General features: G+C 43.7%; 1 protein-coding gene across 1 annotated transcript in view; it reads left to right on the top strand.

Moving 5' to 3' along the window:
- Positions 1-4,290: 4,290 nt before the first annotated feature.
- Positions 4,291-24,629, top strand: part of CCDC80 (coiled-coil domain containing 80) — a 34,696-nt gene continuing 14,357 nt past the window's right edge. Inside the window, exons 1-3 of the mRNA XM_042956120.1 lie at positions 4,291-4,379; positions 4,827-6,733; positions 14,651-14,807. Of these exons, the coding sequence (XP_042812054.1) occupies positions 4,838-6,733; positions 14,651-14,807 (2,053 nt within the window). The 5' untranslated portion in view covers positions 4,291-4,379; positions 4,827-4,837. The remainder of the gene's footprint in view (positions 4,380-4,826; positions 6,734-14,650; positions 14,808-24,629) is intronic.

Raw genomic sequence — 24,629 nt, 5'->3', positions numbered from 1 at the left:
AGACTGCCTGGTCCTGTATCACTCCTGATACAAAGTTTACACTCTTGGCAAGCATTTGAGAGAATAGCTGAAAGAAGGGGAAAAAAAATGGATCACTGATCTCTTCTTCGCTATATACAAAGGTGTGAAGAGCAGAGTAACTAGAATTTGCCTCTTTAAACCTGATTGCTAGAAATCTTTTGCATGCATTACATGGCCAATGGTTAAGACTTTTAACAAGGTACTGTCTATCCCTTCCCAAGCAGCAAATTGATATGCCCACAAATTTACACCTCTTGCACAGACAGAATGACAACCAATATGGACCTAAATTTCAAATCATTGACCTCAAAGATTTAAAATGAGCCATTAGGTGATTCACTTATTTCCTTAATCTTCCTTAATCTTCCTTAATAGCAAGATCTTTCTACTTGTTCTTATTAGGAGTTCAACATTCTCTTAATTAAATAACCTTCCGCTTGGGGAAAACAGTGCCTTTAAGTCTCCCCCGACAAACTCTAAAGCAATTTAAAAAAATGAATAAAAAGAATATTAATAACCGTTTCCCAATAGTTTGGGACATTATCTTATCAAATAATTATTTTTATTTTACTTTTTTAAATACACATATTCATCAATTTTGGATCAAACATGTGACCCTGTTGACATTCCAGGGACAATTTTAGAGTGTTTCTTTGTTGGGAATTACCCTGTCTCAGAGCCTCTTTGGACTGGCAGCATCCTGAATTAACACATCCCTGGCTTTTCCCTGGACCCTGTTGTTTATTTCTTTCATTGTCCTACCCTTTGAATATTGAGAAAGAGGAGAATTCCTTTGCATTCTGAAAGACACAAATGTGGTCTTCATTCTTAAGACTGAACATTTGATTAAGGTCTGCAAATAAAAACGAAAAACACCCAGCAGTAACCTCAACACGCCATTCCATGCCTCTGCCACAAAGATGTGGATAAAACAGCTCTGCTATTTTCCCAAGTCTTGGTCCCAGGTTGCTGAAGCTTTAGGTCAGTGTGGGTCTGACCAGTTAGCACACCTCCTTCTGGATGCCTCCTTACATTCACTCCCACATTCATCAAATAACTACTCCCAACACTGTGTCTCCAAAGCCATTCTGTTTTGCTCATTCATTTCCTTTCCTCCCTCCAAATTACTGTGCAACGGGTGTCAGGCAGTTTCAACACAGTGAATTCCCAAACTAGCATTTCTAAAGTCCACTTTAAACTTGTATTCCTTTTACCCCCATCTGCCTCAGCATCCATCTCTTTCAAATCTCTCTTCTCAGTTAATGGGTCACTGTTTCTTTTTTAGGTTATAGAAAAATGGAAATATCTCCGTGGAAGACTTTTTAATACAGAGCTCTTAAATCTTGGACTAGAAATTGAGAATCTTTGCAGACCATGTATCAGTACACGATTCTCCAGAAAGCTGTGGATTCTCACTTGTTTCCTAATTGCTTTTATTAAGTATGTGCTCCCTGGACTCTTAAGGTCTCAGGGAAGGCTTTAGGTATTGAGGTTGAAAAATTCCTAACAGGCAGGAGAAGCCCCACTCTGGCAGTGCGTGTGTGCGGGAAGGTGGGGGGCAGATAGCTCTGGGGAGGCACTGAGTCGGTCCTCCTCCGCCTACGTGGTTTGCGCGCCATCTAGTGGAGCTCACAGAAGGGAAGAAAGCCCCACGAAGACACACACAGCTCAGGGTTGGGCTGGCTTCCCCTCTGGGTCAATTCCCCATGGCAAAACTGACTGTATTTCAACTTTACCAGTGCACAGGGGGCAAATGTGGTACACATCGTTAGGAGGTTGCTTAAAGGCATGGGATGTTTAAGAAAGAGGATGAAAGACTTTGAGAACCTATTAAGAAAGTCAAGAAGTACTGTTAGTTATTCCAGAAAGCAGCACTCTAAAATTATAAGTACTCTGGCTGAGAAAACAAATAATACTTCTCTCTGAATATGAAAAACACAAAAAGGAAGGAAGAGGAAAAAAGAGAAAGCATGGGGAGAAAATGAAAGAGGGAGACAGGATAGCATAATGCTGGGTAGATAGTTCTAAATCTGGGTTCAAATTTCAGAGCTACCACTTACCATTCGTGCAATGTTGAGAAATTTATTTAAACTTACTAAGCTTCAATTTGTTCATCTGTAAAATGGGGGTCATCCCCCCTACCTTGTAGGGATGCTATGAGGGTTAGATAAAGGAAGATACAAAAGCACCAGGCCCAGGGATGCATGTGAAAACGCACAATAAATGGTAGCGTTATTAGTAGGGAAAAGACAAAAGTAAAAGAGAAGGAAAGAAGAAAGCTCAGTAAGGGATAGATGTGGAACACATTATGATGTGAGAAAGAAAATAACATCTAGGACTTCCAACTTAGCAGAGGCATTTATTTGATCAACTTAACAGGTGAATCCCATGAAGGGGGAGTCTTCCCCAACCCCAGTAGATACAGAGTCTCTGTCTGAAGTTCACCTTTGTTACTGTACTCACAAGTGTCAGAAAGGGCTTCACAGGAGAGCCTTCCCTCTTGGCACACCTTGGTCTTGAAGCTGTGGGCTGAGAACCCTACATTCAATCCCCTACAGGTCTTTAATTCAGTGCTGGGAGTTTGTGTGAAGGAAAGGTAAATGTGACCAGTCGGAGATGGGACTGATCAAGGGGGTGGCAATTAGGAACCAGTGAGGGTAACCATTAACACAACCTAGCTTGAAGGAGGCTTCTGAGAATCCTGGTTCACCACCGTCTATGGCCGTTAATCCCAATTGAATGGTGCTCTTTCAGAGACCGGGCTAAATATCTGTATACCCCGAGGCGCCTTCTCTCACCACCAAGAGCTAAATCCCCCTGGCAGGTCCAGGAGGTGGATGCACAGAGCTGTCTCAGTCTCTCCTTTGGAACCTGATATGACAACTTCTAAGGATTGCCTAAAACCCTCCAGACAGCAGAAGCCTCTGGGAGCACAATACTGCACTATACCCCCCCACACCCCCAGACACACGATCATGTTCTCTGAGGAAGCTCTCTCTTAGCCTAGCGTCTCTAGCCAGAGCCCAGAACTAGAGATCATAATGCCCTTCTCCTGATGTAATGACCAATCACAATCTCAGGAGAACAGCAGTCATTGCTTGCATTTCTAACCTTTTACCAGCTTCCTTCCATGCCAAAGAGAAAACTAGGAACAAGAACTCAGTAATATGATCCCCAATTAGCATAAAATAAAAACAACCCAGTCATGTTTTCCACGGGCTTTTCCAACCTCAAACTAAACACATGAAACAGGGAGAAAGAGATAAAAATATACACATGGAACTATAAATATATATACTGTCTGTGGATGTGCAGCCAAGCACCCTGAGCCAAACGAGTATCTGTCTCTAGGAAAGCCAAGCAGCCAGATGCAGAAATCTGAGAATTTTCCCTTTCCAAAGTACAATGTGAGTACAGACAGGAAGGGAAACTATCCTTCCTGGCAAGGAAGGGGTTAAGTCCTCAGCCATCCTATTCTAAAGTGATTTATGATGATGGGTAGTGTTTCAAAACTCTCCCCCACCCCAAAGAGCAGCCCTCCCCTTCCCCACCGAGAGTCCACTCTCAACGTGCTGAAGTGAGAAGGAGGTGGTGTTTTGCTGATCTGTTAAATTCTTAGTGAAGTTTCCTTGATTTCTAGCGGCTGCTGTTGTTTGAGTTTGGTTTGGATCAAAACTGAGGTTGTCCTGGCATTTCTGGGACCGAGTCCAGGCAAGAGGAAGAAGAAAAAGGAGAAGGAAAAGAGGAGGAAAAAAAAAAAAAAAAGGTGGGGAGAAATAAAGGGAGGAGAGAAGCGCAGGAAAAGAAAAAAGTCTTTTTCAACATCACATTCCTGTGTTTTCCCTCAGCCTGGAAAACATATTAATCCCAGTGCTTTTACGCTTGGAAACAAAGGGACTAAGCCAGACTGTGGGGGAAAGGGTGATAAGAAGGATCCTGGAACTCTAAAGAGAGAAAGAGCAAGATTCAGGACTAGCTGGGACTCCACTTCCAGGGGCTCCCTGTGTTGTCGGCACAGGGGACTGGCACACACAGACACACGAGACCGAGCAGAAACTACAGACAAATGGAGAAGCAAAGACTTACAAGGACAGCTCCTTTCACCTCATCCTACTTGTCAAGAAGGTGAAAAGACAGCCAGAGGAAAGAAGAAAGCAGCTCAGCCCTCAGGTCAGGACAGGCTGTGGGTCGGTGGCGCCTTTGGGAGCTGGAGTTGCAGCACACCCCCCTTTGTACCGCTCAGCCTGCAAAGGAGAAAGAGGCTTGGGAGGAAAAGTATTTCATCTAGAAAACTGTCCTGGGACCACACTTCAGATTGCCTTTTAAACCCTCTGCATTCCATCTCCATGAGCCACCATGTAAGTGTGTAATCTTTCCTGTCTTTGGTGTGTTTGTTTGTTTCTTTGTTGCTTATTTGAAGAAATGAAATAGGAATGTTGTCATCATTAACGTGCTCAGTGTGCCTTTTCTCTGGAGCATCAGAGAGCCCGTGGAAACGGTGCACGCAGGCTGAATGGGGAACTGAGCTGGGTTTCCTGCTTAATGGAACTGTCTCTGTTAAGCACTAACAAATTGCAGGGGTTTAAAAGCAACAGGATCTCATCCTATTTTCCATTCCCTGACCTCCTTCCTTTTTCTCTCACCATCCCTTCCCCCACCCCTTGGCCAAGATAGAGAAAGAGAAAAATGCCCAGTTCTGTTTGCAATTAAATGATTTTCATTTCTTTCTTTCTTTCTTTCTTTTTTTTTTTTTTTTTTACTCCCCCTCCCCCCTCTCTGTCTTTTGACCCCGCTGCCTTTCAAAGTGGATTGCACAATGACATGGAGAATGGGACTCAGTGTTACCATGCTGCTGGCAATGTGGCTGGTGTGCGGATCAGAACCCCACCTCCATGCCATGCATAGAGGGAGCCACGGAGGGCGGAAGGTGCCCCTGGTCTCCCCCGTCCACAGAAGGCCAGCTCGGCTTCTGAGGCACACAGGGAAGGCTCAGGGACTTGAGAGAACCACTGTGGAAGAACCAAAGCTTCCGCCTCTCCAAAGAAGGAGGAGTGTGCCCGTGTTGAGGGTGGCCCCCGCAACAGCCCCGCCAGCCCGGCCGCGCGGCAGTGGAGCCCCGGCGAGACCGAAGCAGAGACCAGGAGCCCCGAGCTCTCCCCGTGACATGATCCGAGATGAGGGGTCCTCAGCCCGTTCCAGAGTGTTGCGCTTCCCCTCTGGGTCCAGCTCTCCCAACATCCTCGCCAGCTTCGCAGGGAAGAACAGGGTGTGGGTCATCTCGGCGCCGCACGCCTCGGAAGGCTACTACCGCCTGATGATGAGTCTCCTGAAGGACGATGTGTACTGCGAGCTGGCCGAGAGGCACATCCAGCAGATCGTGCTGTTCCACCAGGCCGGCGAGGAAGGAGGCAAGGTGCGCAGGATCACCAGCGAGGGCCGCGTTCTGGAGCAGCCCCTGGACCCCAACCTCGTCCCAAAGCTCATGAGCTTCTTGAAGCTGGAGAAGGGCAAGTTCGGCATGGTGCTGTTGAAGAAGACGCTGCAGGTGGAGGAGCGCTACCCGTATCCGGTCAGGCTGGAGGCCCTGTATGAGATCATCGACCAGGGCCCCATCCGCCGGATAGAGAAAATCAGGCAGAAGGGTTTTGTCCAAAAATGTAAGGCGTCTGGGGTAGAGGGCCAGGTGGTGGAGGAGGGGAACCATGGTGGAGGAGCCGGAAGGCCAGGACTGAGCGGTGAGAAGAGAAAAGAAGACCAGAGGCGAGCACAAGTCCCGCCGACCAGAGAGACTCGGGGGAAGGTGCTCAGGAAGCCGGCCACCGCCACGGCCGCTGCTCCCCCCGCTCCTCCAACCCCAAGGGCCACCACCACCCTGTCTCCTGCTGCAGTGCCAACAGTGACCCGGGCCACCTCTCGGGTGGTCACCGCGGCTGCAAGACCGACAACCACCACGGCCTTTCCCACCACCCAGAGGCCCTGGACCCCCAGGGCGCACCCCTCCTCGGACGCCCACCGGCCCCCAGCAACTGCTGAGGTGGCCACGGCCAGGGAGCCCGGGGCCTCGGAGAATCTCTACCCCCAGCCCAGGAAGGAGCAGCACAGGGAGAGGCTGCAGGCCACCAGGAGGCCCAGCAAGGCCACCAGCTTGGAGAGCTTCACGGCTGCCCCTCCCACCACCGCCTCGGAGCACAGCACGCGGGCGGGCGCGGGCCGTCTCCGGGACAACCGCACCGACCGGCGGGAGCACGGCCACCGGGACCCAAACGTGGTGCCAGGTCCTCACAAGCCAGCGAAGGGGAAACCTCCCAAAAAGAAAGTCCAGGACAAAATCCTTAGCAATGAGTATGAGAGTAAATACGACCTCAGCAGGCCAACTGCCTCTCAGCTGGAGGACGAGTTGCAGGTGGGGAATATTCCCCCCCAGAAAGCAAAGGAATCCAAAAAGCACGAAAAGCTGGAGAAACCTGAGAAGGAGAAGAAAAAAAAGGTGAAAAACGAGAAAACAGACAAGTTACTCAAGAGTGAAAAGCAAGTGAAGAAGGATAAGGCTGAGAAAAAGAGCCGGCAGGAGAAAGAGAAGAGCAAGAAGAAAAAAGTAGGGAAAACAGAGCAGGATGGCTACCTGAAACCCACCACAAAACACTTCGCTCAGAGTCCCAGGAAGTCCGTGACCGATCTGCTGGGGTCCTTTGAAGGCAAACGACGACTTCTTGTAAGTAATCTCCCCAGCAGTGTTCTGTGGGCCGAAGCAGGGCACGTTAATGTTTGCTTTGTTATTTTTCTAAAATCATGTTGCTAGACGGCGGGCTGTGGCTGAACCCAGGCCGTGTGGAGAAGATCAGGAGGTATGCCAAGAGAGGGCAGCCAGGCCGGTGCTCTGTGAACCTCTGTCCACACAGATTCCTGGCCCTAAGGTCCAGACTCAATGACCAGAGGACCTCAGACCTTGTGCCTGGGGAGGCACCTATGCTCAGCTTCTTCCAAACCTGTCATTGCCCATCCCCCACCCTTAGCTCTCTCCCAAGGGATAGTTCTGGGTATAGTTCCTAAAATGGCATGCTTTGACTCTGGTGACAACTTAGGAAAAGAACTATCTCTTCATGAGCTTAGGAACTAGACGCATGTGTGTGGAGAATTGGTAAAGTTTTTCCTTTTCCCCCTAATTAGGTCTGTATCAACACATGGAAGCCTCAAAAAGGAAAGTAAGGCAGCCTGGGTGGAGAGTGAGTGTGACTGGGAGTGGGGGAGGGTCCTTGTTGGTGTGACCCTCACAAATACTTTAAAACCAGCTGAAGTCTTCTCCCCTTAAAGATTGCCTCCCTCGTCACTGCCCAGCTTCCAGTAAGAGGCCAAAAAGGTAGAGTGTGAGGAACTGGGTTGATTGTTCCAATTTCCAATACCCTAGAGACAGATGTCAGTTTCTCCTGAGCCCCTGTCAAATGAGTGTGTGTGTGTGTGTGTGTGTGTGTGTGTAAGGAGACAAGCAGCTCTTTCTCCTACTTTGTGGGTGTTTCTGAAGCCACTGATGTTGAGCAAGCCGTAGGTCCATCTCAGGAGCTCTCTCTTTTGGCCATTACTTGCCTCCATCCAAAGAATGATAAAAGAATCTAGTCAAATCCAAGGAAGCCTTTGGACAGAAATGAATCCTATCCTAAATGTAAGGGCAGTTGTCATCAGCCATGTGAGAATGGCTCCTTCCCCTCTCCATGTCTCCTTGCCCCTTCTTTTAGGGCCCTTCCAAGATTTCTACCCCTTCTTAATACTGTCATTTTACTCCAGGCTGTCAAGGAGGAGAAGGTACCATACAATCACTTCAGAGAAAAGGATCAGAAATTAATGTTGGGCAATGTGGGTCAGGGATGAGTTTTTTCAGATACATGGGTGGGAAGGAGACCTCTCATGCCACCGAGGACAGCATCTGTCCTACCGAAGGCACAAGGTGACTCTGCACCTTGCATTATCCCCACCAAAGGAGACAGGCACTCTTCTCTCAAGGCATCTCTCAAAGGGGCTTTTAGTTTTTGCAGATTAATGATGGATTAATTGGTCATTAATGGATTAAGAATCTGAGCAGCAGGACTCTGGTGTCCATTCATCTTTAGTGGTTTCAAAAAAGCTGAAATATGCATTTGAGCAGAGTCCCTGGTGGTGTTTATCATGGGCGAGACATGTCCCAAAATTGTCTTAGCTGTTCCACAATAGTGTACCTATGTATTAGAACAAAACGTAAGTTTTCATTGATTGTACAGATTTGTGTGGTGTGTGTATGTGTGTTGTTATGTGTTTTGTTTTGTTTTTTGGTATATTTTACTCATTTTTAACTGAGCCTTAAAGTATATAAATTAGTAGAGGATATGCTGTCTGCTAGAGTACTTTAACAGCTACTTGGGTATTTTCAGAGGACATAAATTTAAGTGAGAATATTTTAGTCAGAACCAAAGAATCACTATTTCAGAGAAGAATTTACCTGGTACTTAAATGTTTATTAGAGAACCCAAGGGAGTCAACTGCTGTCTTTGGGGTGTGGGCAAGCATTGGTAGTGTGCCCCTCCTGAGTACACAGCACTTAGTCCAGCCTGTGAAAGCACATCACCCAACCCTGGCCATTTAGCCCACAGGGCAGGCGAAGTGTTCCTCATGGGCAGGGTTCAAGCAGGGGAGAAATAATCCTGGGTAAAATGTCAGGATTGTAATTGTGCACCCGGCTGGCAAATACTGCCATTGCCCCTGGTTTCTGAGTCAAAAGAAAGAGGTTTTCATACTCTATCCCTGACATTAGTCATGCCTTTCATTTCTCCCCCTTTCTCTCTACTCCCTTAGTCAGGGATTTGAAAGTCCAGCTGGCTATTTTCTGCTTTAAACAGTATCCCTGATCATAAATTTCTAGCAAATGAAAATCAAGCGACAGTTTCTGCTGATGTCATGTGAGGCAAAACAGAAACCAGCTGGGATTGCTCAGGGCAGTGTTGCTCTTTGGGGCTGGTGAACGAACCAGGTTTGTTATTAGAAAGAAAGTAGCAAGAGGAGGCAGTTCAATCTTGCCGTCCCACATGTGCCCAGCTGACAATCCTATCAGAAATGTGTGTTCTGAAGAGCTAATATCTAAAATAGGAATGGGTTAGAAAAGACAAGATGAAATAAACGTGACAAAATAGCAAAAGATGGAGAGAAAAGAAATTCCATGTCACCAGGCAGAGAGGAGACTTGTGTTTCTGGGTGAAAGGGCTTGTTGGTGCCATTTGTCTTTTTCTACTCATTTTTCCCATTCGACACGCCGATGTTACTCAGGAGGTTCGGTGATTCAATTAATATTCACTAAGGCTCAGCACGCTCTGAGTTGTTAAAGACGGCTGACAGCATATACCTCCAACTGGCCTCAACCTAACCCAGTGTGCTCGGACTGAAATAAGGTGTCATTCCCAGAAATCACGCAGGACTTTGAGCTCATCTTTCCAGTGTTTCCGTAACCTGGCGCCCAAGTACAATTTATCATAAAGCCCTAGTGCTTTTACACTTATTTATATCATTCTTTAGATGTGAAAACATCATGTAATCACTCCTTATCCAAGTTTTTAGAGAAACAGTGGCTGCAGTGGTATGAGTGAACATCATAGTAGGGACCTTCAAAGGAGCTGCAAGTAGAAACAGGTTTCCTACTCTGAGGCCAGAGGTCAGTCCTTCCAAGCCCCTGCCTGTCAGCCTGTGAACAGAAAAGGGCACATCCTTTGGCAACGTAAGGTGCTTCACCAAAACTGTGTGGTTTAATTTTCACAACAACCCCATGAGGAAGGACTGATTAACTCTACCGTACAGCCAAGGAAAGAAGCTCAGAGAGGTTGGGAAGTTTCCCAAGGTGTGCAGCTAATATGTGGCAGAGTCAGAGTTAGAACTCGGGTCTGTTTGATTTTTCTTAAGTTTATTTATTTATTTTGAGAGAGAGAGAAAAAAAAACATGAGTCAGGGAGGGGCAGAGAGAGAGAGAGGGAGAAAAAAAATCAAGCAGGCTCCGCACTGTCAGCACAGAGCGGGTTGCGGGGCTCAAACCCACCAACTGTGAGATCGTGACCTGAGCCAAAGTTGGATGCTTAACTGACTGAGCCACCCAGGCACCCGGGCCTGTTTGATTTTAAAGCTCACATTCCAGCCTCTCCCTCTATTCTGCCTTCCTATGGGTGTGAGCTTCTAGTGGGCATAAGCAGTAAAGTGAGGGGGAAACTAAGGATTCATCCCTTTAATCAATACAGATGTTTTAAAATTCACTTTCAACCTTAAATTACTCAGGTAAACGGCCAGGTATATCAATTGTCAACATTTTTTTGCTAAGCAACAATGTAGAGTTTCCGCCTTTAATACCCAGGTAATTCTCTGCACTTCAGCTCTCTGGCTTTCCTGGCCCTCAGTCAGTGGAGAACAATAGACTGAATCCCTGTTAACTTAATCCCTCAGACCGGTTGGTGTCAGTTTGGGATTGACAACGTAAGAACACAGTTAAGCCTTTTATCACGAAAACATTGGAACTATGTGGAGCCAAGCTGTAAAGCCACCACTTTGTGCCCCAAGATGTCCCTACTTGTCAATTAGCAAGAGGCCTCATAATGTGGGACTGCATAGACTCAAGATCAAGTTTAAGTACTCTTTGGAGACTGAATCTCTTCTAATGCAACTGGGTTCACACTTTTAGCCTTACCTCAGAAATCTGGGTATTGGGACAACAAGCCACTTATTTGGTTTAATTTTAGAAAGGGATACAAAGCTCTGCTTTACTGAGACGACTAGCTTGAATGTCATTTTTCAGAATCCTGTAAAAATCTAGTGTTTTGATCCTAACGCAGCACTTAGAAGAAGCTGAGACTTAAAATATCTTCCCTCTGGCATCCTCCCATTCCTGTTTGCTCCCTTTACTTACGCAAACTGGCTTCATGACATTCTGAGGCTCCTTGTGCCAACACACCAGTTGGAAACAGAAATGTAAAAAAGAACACGACACAATTCTCTATTCACGACACATGCCCTGATTTATCACCACCAAACTGGAAAGAGGGCAAGTGTCAGACAATAATGTTTACCAAAAAGTTCTAGGATGCTCTTTTTAGGAAGAGGGGACTGGACACGGTTACCATTTTAAATACCGTTGGAAATACTGCCGAACTGAACAGTGAATGGGCTGGAGGTGTCAGTATACAGAGAAAGAGTCGCCGAAATATGTTCACATGATCAGCCTCCTCTGATGCAAACTTGAGGAGCAGATTAAATGAGGATGGGCGGGGGGGGGGGGGGGGGGGGGGGGGGGGGGGGGTGGGGAGTGTCTTTATCAGCTGGTTTGCAGGCTGCATCTAGACATTCCTCAGCATGGGACCACTTCCTCTCCTCTGGCTGGAGTGATCTGTGGGACCCGAGAAATGTGGGCCTGCATCTGAAGAGCAATTAAAAGAAGAAAGTGACCATTGTGGGCCAGTAAAGGCATTAAGAAGGATCTTGCATTTGAAGACTACATTTGATGTGGATAAGGGGGAGGGGAGGGGAGAGCTTTCTGGGTGGAAAGAGTGATAGGGGCCAAGGCAGAGGAAGGAATGAGAGTGAACTCTTCAGAGGCAACATACACGTATGGTGTTTGTGTGCACACAGCCTGTAGATAGATGATAGATAGATAGATAGACAGATAGATATAATTTTTTTCTTGATTTTCACTACTTGATGAGTGGCAGAGTTGTTCTGTTATAAAGATGCAAAAGCTAAGGTTCATAAGGTTTAAGTGGTCTTGTTGAGGCTGCAAGGTAGCCAACGGTTGAACTAGGAGAAAATTCAGGCCCTCCCGCTTTGGCTGCAGACACCCTTTCTCTGTGCCACTCTGCCCAGATTCCTTTCATTTCACCATTGAGAGCAGTCTGGCTGAAGAGTGAAGTGGTCATGTAAGGGAGGAATAAGAGGAAAGGTTAGCAAGAGAGAGCCTGGGGCCAGGTTGCCGAGGGAGGGAGGAAATGAGTCATGCAAAATAAATGTCACCTCACTGGTGGGTTAAGGCATCCCTGGGCATAGGTCCTGAGATGCAAATAAACATCAGGGCTCTTTATTTACTTCTGTTGGATTCCCACTGGGTATCCAATGGCCTCAGGCTACGGTGTTCAGAGGTACCGAGAAAAGCTGCCAGGCAGGGGAGGATGAGGTTCTGTATGAGATTCTATATTGTCTGCAAACCCCAGTTATGCACAAGAAGGACAAAGGGACCAGAAGTAGTTTTGAGGAATCTGGAAATCCTGTCATGTCATGTCATATCATAGACTGTAATAGTTCATGGCAAAATATGTCAAGAATGAAATGTATGGATTTGAAGTTACAGTGGCAGGTAACTATCAGTCATCTAGCACATGGGCACTCCTCTAAATATATTCTAGATATAGAAAAAGGAATCCAAGATCATTACCAGTAGAACTTATCCTTGTTTTTGACGGTTTTGTGTTTTCACGTAAACATTCATTTATTTTAAAATAGTGTGTTTGTGAGCAAAGAATGGCCACAAAGAAAAACCTAAAACATACCAACTGAAAATAAAACTCCAAGATTTGGGCCACCACCAAAGCTGAAGAAATGCTTTCAAATATCATAAAGCTAATTAAAAACTAACAAACAAAGCAAAAATATCATCACCGTGTATTTTTTATAGCCACTTTAAATCTTTTTTAAAGCTGAGTATGAATCAAGGAATACATTTGGGGAAATACTATTTTTCCTCTTGGGAAATTACATTTCTAAAATAAGCATTTTCTACCCAACCCTGTCCGTCTGAACAGGCATATAAACATGAAATCAAAAATAAACAAAATCATGACTACTTAAAGTAAATAACAACCTGAGGGGAAAAAAATTTCATCTCAGAAAAATCTTTGTTAATGTTCCACTCAAAAGTGTTATTGAACACATTTTGATATCGACAAGTGATAGAATTTGGCAGGCACAGGAAATCTTTAAAAGGGAAAGCCTACAGGCAACAATTAACACATCTGTGACAGAGAAAGATAAATACCAATATCAAGCTGGGAGCAGATTTAGTAACCATTTTGATAAAGTGTGAGGAAGAGGTTTAGCAACATGGTGACTTCCTTTCTGAAAAATGCCAAGCTAATAGTCACAAACTTCAGAAATATTTTGTAAGTTTAGATGGGCAAGTAGCAAAGTGGCTGATAAAAGCATAAGAGACTCTTAAAAACTGAGAAGAAACTGAGGGTTGATGGGGGGTGGGAGGGAGGAGAGGGTGGGTGATGGGTATTGAGGAGGGCACCTTTTGGGATGAGCACTGGGTGTTGTATGGAAACCAATTTGACAATAAATTTCATATATTGAAAAAAAAGAAAAAGAAAGGAAAGGAAATACCAAAAAAAAAAAAAAAAAAGAAAGAAAAAGAAAAAAAGAAAAGTGGCTGATAAATTTGAATGTGGTCAAGTTCGAGAAATGTGTATAGAGGCTGGTTTCTAAGGTAAGTGATGAGTTAGCAAAAGATCAATAGACAGCCTTCACTGCAGACACTAGCCTAGTGAGGTATGTGGGGTCAAAGAGCTCAACAAAGACCTGATCATCCTCAGAATGAAATTTCACATCAGTGGGCAGGGTGAACACCACCATGCCCACTCACTTGTGGAGTGAGGTATACAGTTCTGGTTTCTGCTCATGAAAAATGTGGTAGAATTGGAGAAGGCTCAGAAAAAGGCTACAAAAATAATCAAGGAAGGAGAAAAGCTTTTATATCCACTTAGATAGGAGCATTGAGACATTCTTAGAGCATTCAACAGGAGCCCTAAAAATAAGGATATTCTCTTTTTCTACAAAATTACAAAATATGTTGTCCCAGATGGCTCCAGTGACTACAGCATCTCTTTCTTTTGCTCTATTTTTCCTCTTTTTTCCCCAGAACTCAGGGGTTCAAAGTGAGCTTGAAAGACACAAGGAGTTAGGTGAAAAATACCAGGTCTGAATTAGAAAGAAGGCTGAAATGAAACAGTAAAAATCCATCCTGTTGGGGGATTCGAATGTCAAAGAAGTCTGCCACAAGCTCTGTATAGGCCCAGTGTGACAAAACATAGGCGAAAAGGCCATCCTAAAAACTTTCTGCAAGTTGCCTACTAAAGATACTGAGTCATTGAATGTTCCGTAGTGCCCCAGGCCTGGTTATGAAGCTCTCTCAACCCTATGGGACATGACACAAAAGAGTAAAAACCACTGAACTTACAAATGTGTGAGCTGCCAATTAGGATTATGAAGACCAAAAGGAAGGAAAGGAGGTAGCATTTATTGAACAATCATGACATGTCAAGCATTCATGTAATGCTCGTAACAGCCTTGCAAAACAAGTATTCCTATGCAGAGTTCACAGATGAGAAAACTAAGGCACATGGAGACTGGTGATAAAGATAACTGGTGGGAATAGAAAACTCTGTGTCTGGAACCACTGAAATAAAGAGGGCCTTTCCGAATGGCCTGTTTTGGCCCCAACTATGCTAAGTGTCCAGTAGAGCGCTTTAGTTGACTTTAGTGCCAGTCACTGCCAGCCCTCTATTCCAAATGTTCCCTTTGGATTTTGCCTCTGTGTACAACCATCACTGTGAATTAATATTTGCTTGCCTCCGCCTGCCTTTAGCTGATCACCGCTCCTAAGGTTGAGAACAACATGTATGTGCAACAGCGAGATGAGTATCTGGAAAGCTTCTGCAAGATGGCCACCAGGAAAATCTCCGTGATCACCATCTTTGGCCCTGTCAACAACAGCACCATGAAAATCGACCACTTCCAGCTAGGTTCTCTTAAACATTTTAATTACATTATTGTTTTTCTCATACGTAAGGTGGGACAAACTTTATGGGAGAGGTCAGTGGGAAATTAAGAGGAAAATTCAGGTATTCAGAGGGCTCTTTCCTTGTCGTAACAAAGGTCAGCTTACCTACCTACTTATGTTAACTGTTCCACATGGTTCTGGTGTAGGTTTTTGGCACTTTAAAATGAAAAAAAAATATGCAAGAATTCTATGGTTTGCAGATCAATAAGGTAGAGAAAAATGTGAGAGGTAATACAGTGGTGGGACAGCCAGAAAAGTATGTAGACAGTTTCTTCTGGATCTGGAGTCTTCTTGCCTGTGACTAATACCATCTGATCTTCCTGCTGCCTTCATGCTGCAGGTGACTCACTCACAGATGGGGACCTGCCAGGCCCTTGGAAGCACTTGACTCTGGCAAGACTGGGGAGGGCTGAGAGACGCTGTTCAGCTAAATGAAAAGTCACTGAAAGTGTGGACTGAACTGCACCCAAGTCCTTTTGGAGAGCAGAAGAATTTGGCTTAATGTAGAGTTTTCACAATTTTTCATATTAATGGTGCATGTGAGGCTCAGGAGGTGCACAGCTCAGCGCTGGGCAGCTGTCTAACTTCTTGCAATTCTCATGGGAATGTCGCAAGACTTACTGTGAGTAGTTCAGCCACAAAGTCAGAAGCCCCAGATCAGACCCACCCAGTTTCTTTTATAATTATTACATCTCTGGGGCTTTATCTTTAAAAAAAAAAACTTTTACCCTTCACGTATTCTCGACTTCTCAAAGTTTTTATTTTAACTATAATGAAAGTCCTTCATATTTTACCATGTGCATATCCTGCCTATTTTTCATAAAATATATTTCCTCTGAAAGAATATAAAACATATTTTCCCCATTAGTTAACAGTTAGCTTCAATATATATAACACATTAGCTCACAGATTTTTCTGTCATGTGATCTTGATGTAACAGAACACATAGTAGTCATAATTATGTCATGAGAATGTCATTTGGTTTGAATATTGTCTGGCCTCTAAATCATATATTTTAAATTGTGGTTAAAACACAACATAACTAACTAATTTCTAAGTGCACAGTATAGTGTTTTTAACTAGAGGCACAATATTGTATAGCAGGTCTCTAGAATTTATTCAGATATGGAATTTCAGTTATGCCTTCTCTCTTTTTATTAACTCACCTTCCACTGAGATAGCTCCAAAGGAAAATAAATTCCATCCTTTCCAATGTCCCATCATAAATCATTGTGGATTGGTGATTGGTTTGTGGACATTAATCCCTGTGCGGTGTGTGTTTGGGAGAGAAAACAACAACAAGGTCCTTTACCAAAACAACAATACTCATACATACAAACAGAAGATACGACAGAAGGTCTAGAGTCAAACAGACCAGTTCAAACCAACAGTCCCAACTTATTTCTTGTGTGACTTTGGGCAAGTTACTTCCTAAGCCTCAGCCTTGAAAATAATTATATCTCTTTCACAGGCTATGGTGAGGATTTAGTAAGATAATGTGTATAAATATGTGCCATATAATAAGTACTATGGTGTGGTCATCATTACCACCATTTTTTCTGGCAGGCATCTGGAAATCAACGAACTGTCACAGGGACTAGAGCACCTATAATGAAAAGGGACTTGTAATTGCTTTCTGCTAATTACAGAATGTTAACAGTGAACCCTCATGACTGCCCTTCGAGGTCACAAGGTGCATTACTACTCCTGGTAATAAAACCAAAGCCCCAAAGACTAATACTACAAAGCCACATATTTAGTGTTTAACTGAGATTCAACCATTAGCTTCCTGGATTTTTAAATAGTAGCAAGAGCCAGTGAGCTTAATTACAGCCCAGATGTCTAGAAAGGAAGTAGGTATTCAATCTAGTGCAGAAGCTGGTGCTGGCTGGTGATAAAAGGCCTCCTCCACCAGGTGTTTCCAGTGTCAAATGTGTTGCCCACCAACCCTTACACAAAGAAACCTCATTCCTTATTTCAGAGAAGTTTGGAAAAATCATTATATGTTCTACTTCAGTCTCTATGTGGTCCCAACTGTTATAAGCATCTGGTGTTGCCTTGGCAAATTTTTAGCATTAATCCTGCTGTTTTTTAGACATCTGGATTAAATATGAGCAGTAGAGGCACTGAGGGTTTTTTCCCTGCCCTATTGGAAATCAGGTATTGTGCATTGGTGTTTGCCTCTCACTGAATGGCAGTTTGGACTTGATCTGGGGGGGGGGGGGGGGGCTTTTATTTTGTTCCTCATTTAATTCCTGGAAGGCCTTTCTCTCCTCGTGTTATGTCCCAGCTTACCCTTATGGGAAAGGCCGTAGAACTTTCAGCCAAGACTGGGAGCCAGCCATGGGAAAACAGGAATTGGCATGCATCATGGGCTCAGTGAACCAAACTCTAGCCTTGACCAATTTTCAGCTGGAAATCTATCAGATGGCCTTACTTTCCTTAAAAATAAATCAAGTAGTCTCTCCTCTTCCAGACTTTTACTGGGCCTCAAAAACAGAGACCCACATCCAACTACACTGTGGGCTGTACTCACCAGCTGGTCCATCTTGCTAAGTGTATTTGAACTATAAATGATGGACCCACAAATTCCAGGAAATTTACCTTAAGATTTCAGTCGTTAGCCTAATGAAAGTCACTCATGCCTGAGCAAATTGCAATGCAGGATAAGCCCATCTGGTTTTCTCATCCAGGATAATATTATACATGAGAGTTTAGAAAGACATGGTACATTAAAGCATTCCCAATTGTTAGTGGTATTTAAAATATCAATTGGGTAGAAAAATTTGTATCTATGTCAAGAGGAGGAATTACAGACTAAGTGTGCAGATGGGAAGAAGTTGCTGGCCTAAGACACTTTGTTGCAGAACTGAAAAGAGAAACTGAGGGGAAAGCACAGCAAACATGTTTCTTTCTTAGCAGAATAGAGGGCTGAAAAATATTTGACACTGATAGTCAATCACCGGATTTTAAGGACCAGAACATATGGACATTTTTATGGGACAAAGGAAGTTCTTTGATGGCCTCCTTTGAAGGAAGAAGACTCTAAGGGTAATTGATGAGAAAGGAGGTGGGGAAGTTGATGGGCTCATGGATGGAACATGACAACAGGAAAGAAAGTGATTCCATAGTCCCATGAATAAAGAATTCATGGGTGCATTTCTAAAATACCTTTGATAGGTGAAAATGATAGACTCCATTTCAGCCTAATATTCTCTTTCTGTCTTTGATCCTGTTGAAGAGAATTGTTCTTTATGGACAAGCCTCATAGGCTCCATAACAATGTAGAGTGTCACTTTTCCTCAGGAGCACCTGAAAATTTGACCCTTTGCCCCAACTCCTCCTTTCTTCCGTCAGTAGTGACAGTGCCTGGCAGCTGCCTTCTTCAGACCCTGCCACTTTGTGCAGGGAGGCAAGGCTGGGGGAGTGATCACACTTCCAGACACTGGCTTGGCGTCCCTCTCTGTTTATTCCGTCTTTGATTATCAATCACGCTGTGTCCTCGAGGCAGGGGAGCCTGCCCCCAGCTTGTCCATCATCCCATTTCACTGCCCTCTTGCCTCTCAAGTGTGTCAGTGTCAAGATCAACCCCTGATGATCAAGGGGTGAAAAGCACCTGATACGCCAACCATACAAAACAAGTGCTTGGAGAATGTGGTGGAGGAATTAGCTCTTCCAGTTGCAGTCATTAGAGAAGGTGTAAATATCAGAAAATTTTGAAAAGTGGGTTGATTCATTGGAGGGGCCTTGAAAATGGAGATTTGTTGATAGATGATGATTCTATCAAAGTACTTTTTGTTTTTATTTATTTTTTTAAAGAGAATTGGATTTTTGGATACCAAAGTCAAAGCTGCACAAAAAGGTATCCACAGACAAATGTTACACCCATTCCTGACCCCTTTACCCTGTTGATCTCTGCCCCATAGGTATTTTTATGATTCCTTATTTATGAATTTAGTGCTTCTTTATGCAAATACAAATAAATATAAACATCTGTATTCCCTCCACACTTTTAGTACAAAATATAGTATATATAATACCCTGGACTTTGCTTTTTTCACCTAAAAAATATTTCCTGGAAATCTTCCCTTATGAGTATACAAAAATCATCCTAATTCTTTATTAAGCCATTGTGAGAGCCTATCATAGTTTAACTAGTACCCTTGTTAATAGACATTTAGATTGCTTTCAGTATTTTGCTATTATAAACAGTTTCACAGCAAATCACCTTATATTTATGTTACTCTATCTATGTGGGTATATCTTTACAATAGATTCTGAGAATCAGGATTATTGGGCCAAATGGAAAATGTATTTAATTTCGTTAAATATCAGCAGATTTCTCTCCACACAAGTTGTATCATACTGCAATCCCACCAGCAATGTGTAAGTGTCTGTTTCCCTAAAGCTCTCCAAAAGACTGTACAACCAAGCTTGTGAATGTTTTCAGCCAATGTGGTAAAGAAAAATGAGATCTTAGCATAGTGTGTTGGTGGGTTGCATTTTTCTTTCTATGAGTATGATTGGACATTTTTTCATGTGTTTGAGGAGCATTCATACTTTGCTTTTAGTGTCCTTTGCCTTTTTTTTTTTCTATTGGATTGTTCTTCTTAATATCAATTTATAGGTACTCTTTCTAAATTAGAATGAAAATTGAGACTCCAGTTCTCTTCCCAATTCCAAGATACTGACCCAGTTTGGGGATAAGGTCCAGGAATTTATATTTTTAAACTGTTGCTCAAGTGGTTCTGATTTGCAGCTAGGTTTGGTGGAGAGCAGACGGTTAAGTGTAGGACAGAGTGAAAGAGAGGTTGGCACCAGATTTTAAAGGATTTCAAATACCAGCACAGAGAAATCAAATTTTATTTGGTAAACCATGTGAAGTCACTAAAGATTTCTAAATATATTTTTCAAATAAATTTTAAATAACTTCCCAGGTTTGGGGGAGTCAGTCTGTAGGACAGAAAAGAATCTGGCAGGATGCTTTCTTCATAGATAGGACAAGTTGCTCTTTCTAGAGAACAAGAAAGCAGCAACTTTGTGATCAGGAATGGCCAGGTTAGTCTCCCCTATCAATTTGATCCAGACACTCATTTCACAATGGGTTGGTAGGCAGGCAACTGACCCATTCATATAGTAAAATAGGAGCAAGAGAATCGACTACAGAGTCATTTAAATTAATCTGTTTCCAATCAAAAGAAAGTAAATCCCATAGCTGGAGGCCAGGGTTATCATCAGCAATCTCAGAAATATCGTTAAAATAAAAGATTCAGCTTTTTATGGAGTCTTTGCCTTCAGATTTATCCATAGCTTTGGCCTGTGCTGACTTCTTGAATAGGATAGTTATATTTTATTATTAAAACAAATTTTTTTAACATGTATTTATTTTTGAGAGACAAAGTGAGACAGAGCATAAGTGGGGGAGGAGCAGAGAGAGAAGGGAGACACAGAATCCAAAGCAGGCTCCAGACTCTGAGCTGTCAGCACAGAGCCTGATGCGGGGCTCGAACTCACAGAGCACGAGATCATGACCTGAGCTGAAGTCAGGTGCTTAACCTACTGAACCACCCAGGCACCCCAGGATAGTTATATTTTAAAATGCCATATAAATAGATTTTATCTATGTTGTGTGTTACCCCGGAAAGGGTTTATTAAGGTAGGTGATGAATGGTGCAGCGCAGTGGATGACACTCAAGAGATCAGAATGCCAAAGGAAAATAGAGTTTATTGCTCATGGGTGCCAGAGAGGAAATTGCAGCACGCCCCCTAGGCCCACAAGTGGAGCCAGGGTTGGGTCAGAAAGCAGCAGTAAGAGCAGGGAGGGGAGAGCCTAGGTCACTGTCTTTATTGGGGTTCCCAAGAGAAAGGTGAGGCAGGACAAAATACAGAGTTTCTGATTGGCTAGTTTGAATAATTTCACCAGGCTTTGGGCTATAGGTCTGGTCCCTAGTTGCCTGGTACCTGACCCTGGATGATTAAGGAAGAGGAATATTGTTTCCTGGCGTGCACGTGTCAGAGAGAGGAGGCAGGGCATTGGGTTGGTTGGTTTGCATTTCAGAGAGCTACTGCAGGCTGCAGATTTGCTGTCTCTAAGAATTGGCTAGTTTTGGGAGAGGCAGTCTCTCCCTAGTCAGAAAGGGTTTTTAACATGTCAAAATATCATAATATATAGAAATTTTTAAATGTGGTTAATACAATTATAAGACCTCATATGTGAAAACCCAAATTTAGAAAATAAATCTATATGATGAGCTTTCTCAAATTACACTTAGACTGGCTGTGTTATAAGCTCACAAGATACAGGAAGTGTAAGGGTTTGATGATGCATTTTCTATGTGGACCCAGAACTGCTCACCTCCTTCACTCTACCCCTCACTACCCTCTTTTTTCTCACGTGGCATCTTTCTTAGGGGAGAGATGTCATGGTTACCAAATCTGTACCTAGTGTCTATGCGTGCCAGGCTACAGGGATTTAGAAGACAATCAAAGGTTAGTCCCTGTTGATGAACTGCTCGTATCTAGTGGAAAGAAAGATGTGTAAACAACCTGTTGCAATGCAGGGTGATAAGCATTATAGCAGAAGCAGCTAAAAGTATTGTGAGTGCATAGGTGAGGTAAAGATAGGTTGCAGAAGTAATTAGGAGTTCCCATGTAGACGGGTAGGGATAGCATTCCAGGAAGAGAAGGCATATTTCTAGAAACTGAAAATAGAAGCTGGAGCATATTGTATGGAAGAGTTAAGTGATCAGCTCACTAAGATAGACTGAGTCCAGGGCAGAAATGGCCTTGGCCGCTATGCCTAGGATTTGGATTTTATCCTGTCCTTGTTCCCTGTCCTTAGATGGCAACATAGCGACCCAGAAAACTTGTTAACATGCAGATTCCTGAGCCTCACCTCTAGAAATTCTGATCAAATTGGTCTGGACCCAAGGATTGTAATTTTAACAAGTGCCCCAGGTGATTGTGCCCCGCCTGTCTACCCAGGTGAGGGTAGACAGTGGATCATGCTTTGAAAAACTGTTAGAGGAGATACAGAACTTCTGAAGCAATGGGAGAGGCTGAAATGGTCCAGGAACATCGGCAGAATGCCTGAACTCAGGTGAGACAGAGTGGGAGTAGGAGATACCACAGATATCGTAGAGAAGGAGCCGTCACAGATGGAAACTTCAAATGTAATGCCTGGCACACAGTTGGTGATTAGTAAGTTGTTGCTGGAGCTGAATTTTTCTGCAACGTCATTGCTGTCTATGGTCAGACATGGAAGAACAAATACATGAAGAAATCTATTACCACCTCAACTTGGGAATTGAGATCCTTAAAGGATGGAAACCCAGGCCAATGCCCCACTTACAGGACCAGTCCCCACCAGGGTGTGACAGAGTTCAAGCTCCCTTCTGTCCCTCCTAAGTCATCTTAGGTCAAGGACAGGCTGTGTGGCATAACCAAATCCCACCACATGAGTTTGGATCTGTGAATCCATTTAGCTGGATCAAGACCATGCGGACTGTTTATAGGATTGCGTCCTCAAGAATGTTTGCTTCTAAGCCCTGCAAAGGACTAGAGAGCTTTGGCAAAACTGTTACAAAAATGTAACAAGAAGCTGCCAAATTGATGCTGCATTTCCAGACGGAGGAGAGCCTGGTGTTCACCCAGCCCTGACTGAGACGGAACGTGGAACGTAGTGGAGATCTGGGGCAGGGGCAGGCAGCTGGAGCTGGGAGCTGGCCTCACACATCCCTTCCTCCAAATTGGGCCAGAGGTGGACACTGTCTTATGGTAGAGCTGCTGTCATCCCTTGTAGGAGCCACCGTTGATCAGTGCTTTCACTGTGATTTTCCACCTCAGCACAAACATTCATTTGGGATGTAGATACTCTGCAGTCTGGAAGTGTAAAATGTTTATTTTTAATGTCAGGTCAAAACGTTTCAGAAGATCTTTTAGTTGAAAGGAGAAAACAGGCCATGACATCGGTTTCTTGCTATATCCCAGTTAGAACGAAGGTTGGCTTAAATCTTGGTCCTAGGTCTTCTCTGTCCTTGGGTGGGATATGTTTTGGTCAAGTAGAGAGAATACTCAATAAGAATGAGGTCGTATTAACTGAGCCTTAACCCTCACTCTGTTATTAACTAGTAGGGTAAACTTGAGCCAGTTGCTCCTTTGTGGGCTCTGTGATGGGTTTGTTCTCTGGGAAGCAGGCTCTGAAACTGAGATTTGCATACATGCGGTTAATGGGGGAGTCATCTTCGGAATAATGCTTATGAGAGGGGAGGGATACGAGAGAACAGAGAGGGAGTTTTAGTTGTAATGCAATGAACCCTTCAGAGTAGCAGTTCACTTGGAGGCAACGGGGACGTTTTTTAGATCTACCCCACTGCATCAGCCGCTGAATGTGGGCTGTCCCCTAGGAAGAGTGTGACTTGGCAGAAAGGCACCTCCTTTCTAAGGTCAGTGATTTTCAGAGAGGGAGTCAGCGGCTAACCTTCACAGCAGCCTTGCTTCTGAAGGCAGGATATGGACAGTGCCCCAAAGTGTCTGCTTCAGTCCCTGTTTCATCTAATGCGCCATATATTATTGTTTCTCAGTAACGTGACTGGGTTCTGCTAGGTAATGTCCGTATCACTTCTCTGTTGCCACAACAAGGCTGTGTAATGACGACCCACACACTCCAGTGGTGTGTAATTATTAAACATTCAGTCATAAGCCTGTAGGGTTCAGCTCACCTGGGCTGGGCTGGGCTGGGCAAGCCTTGGTGAGGCTGGCCTATGCATGTCCAGTCAGCTGCTGGTTGGCTGGGTGGTCCTGCTGATCTTGGCTGGGCTTGCACACTTTAGGGATCAACTGGTGTCGCCCCGTCTGGGCTGAGGCCAGGGTAACTTGGTTTAGCTTATTCTTCAGAAGTCTAGCGTGCATGTTGTTCTCATGGCGACGGTAGAGGCAAGAGCAATCCCAAATGTACAGGCTCATTTCTAGCCTCTATGTCACTTTTGCTAACATCACCTAGCACTGGCCGGAGCATGTGGTATAGATGAGCTCAGAATCGAGAGGCACGACAGTTTAACTCATCACTTTAAAGAGGAGCCACAGTCACTGGACAAAGAGTGTAGGTATGGAGAAAGGTGAAGAACTGGGGCCATTTTTTTGAAATCTACTACATTCTCCAACTTCCTTCCATCCGAGCCATTTAGTGCTTTTTGTAACTTTCTCTGTGAGGTAGAGATAATGGTCTCATTTTGATTCTAATTAGGAATTTGAACTCTATCCAAATTACTCATTTCTGAATCCAGCACCCAGCATAGACTTAACTCAGGACACTGGCTGCATTTCCAGTGTATTAACAGTGTATAACAAATACTTTATTATTTGTATTAACAGTGTATTAACAAATACTTTGTTATTACACTCCAGTGTATTAACAAATACTTTGTTATTACACTCCAGTGTATTAACAAATACTTTGTGGAATGAACAAAAGTATGCTGAGAATTAAAACTAGGAATCCTTAGATTCAAGAGAAAATCTTGCTTGTAAAGTTTCAGAATCATTAGTTATTAAAAACATTTTTAAATCAGTTTTTAATTATTTATTTTATTATTATTACTAATTGTAAAATATGCTCTTTGTTAAATTTTACATAATATAGACATGCTTAGAGTAAATAGTGAAAGTGTCCACTCACCTTTTCCATTCCCTAGAGGCAACCATTGTTACCAACTAGATGTCCTTCTGGACATTTTCCAGTGTCTATTCCTGTACAGATGTATTTTCTTTTATTTCCTTTTAAGCA

The sequence above is a fragment of the Panthera leo genome, chromosome C2 (genome assembly GCF_018350215.1).
Source record: "Panthera leo isolate Ple1 chromosome C2, P.leo_Ple1_pat1.1, whole genome shotgun sequence".
Lineage (NCBI taxonomy): Eukaryota > Metazoa > Chordata > Mammalia > Carnivora > Felidae > Panthera > Panthera leo.
The sequence above is the reverse complement of the archived record's forward strand: the minus strand, read 5'-3'. Positions and strand labels throughout refer to the sequence as shown.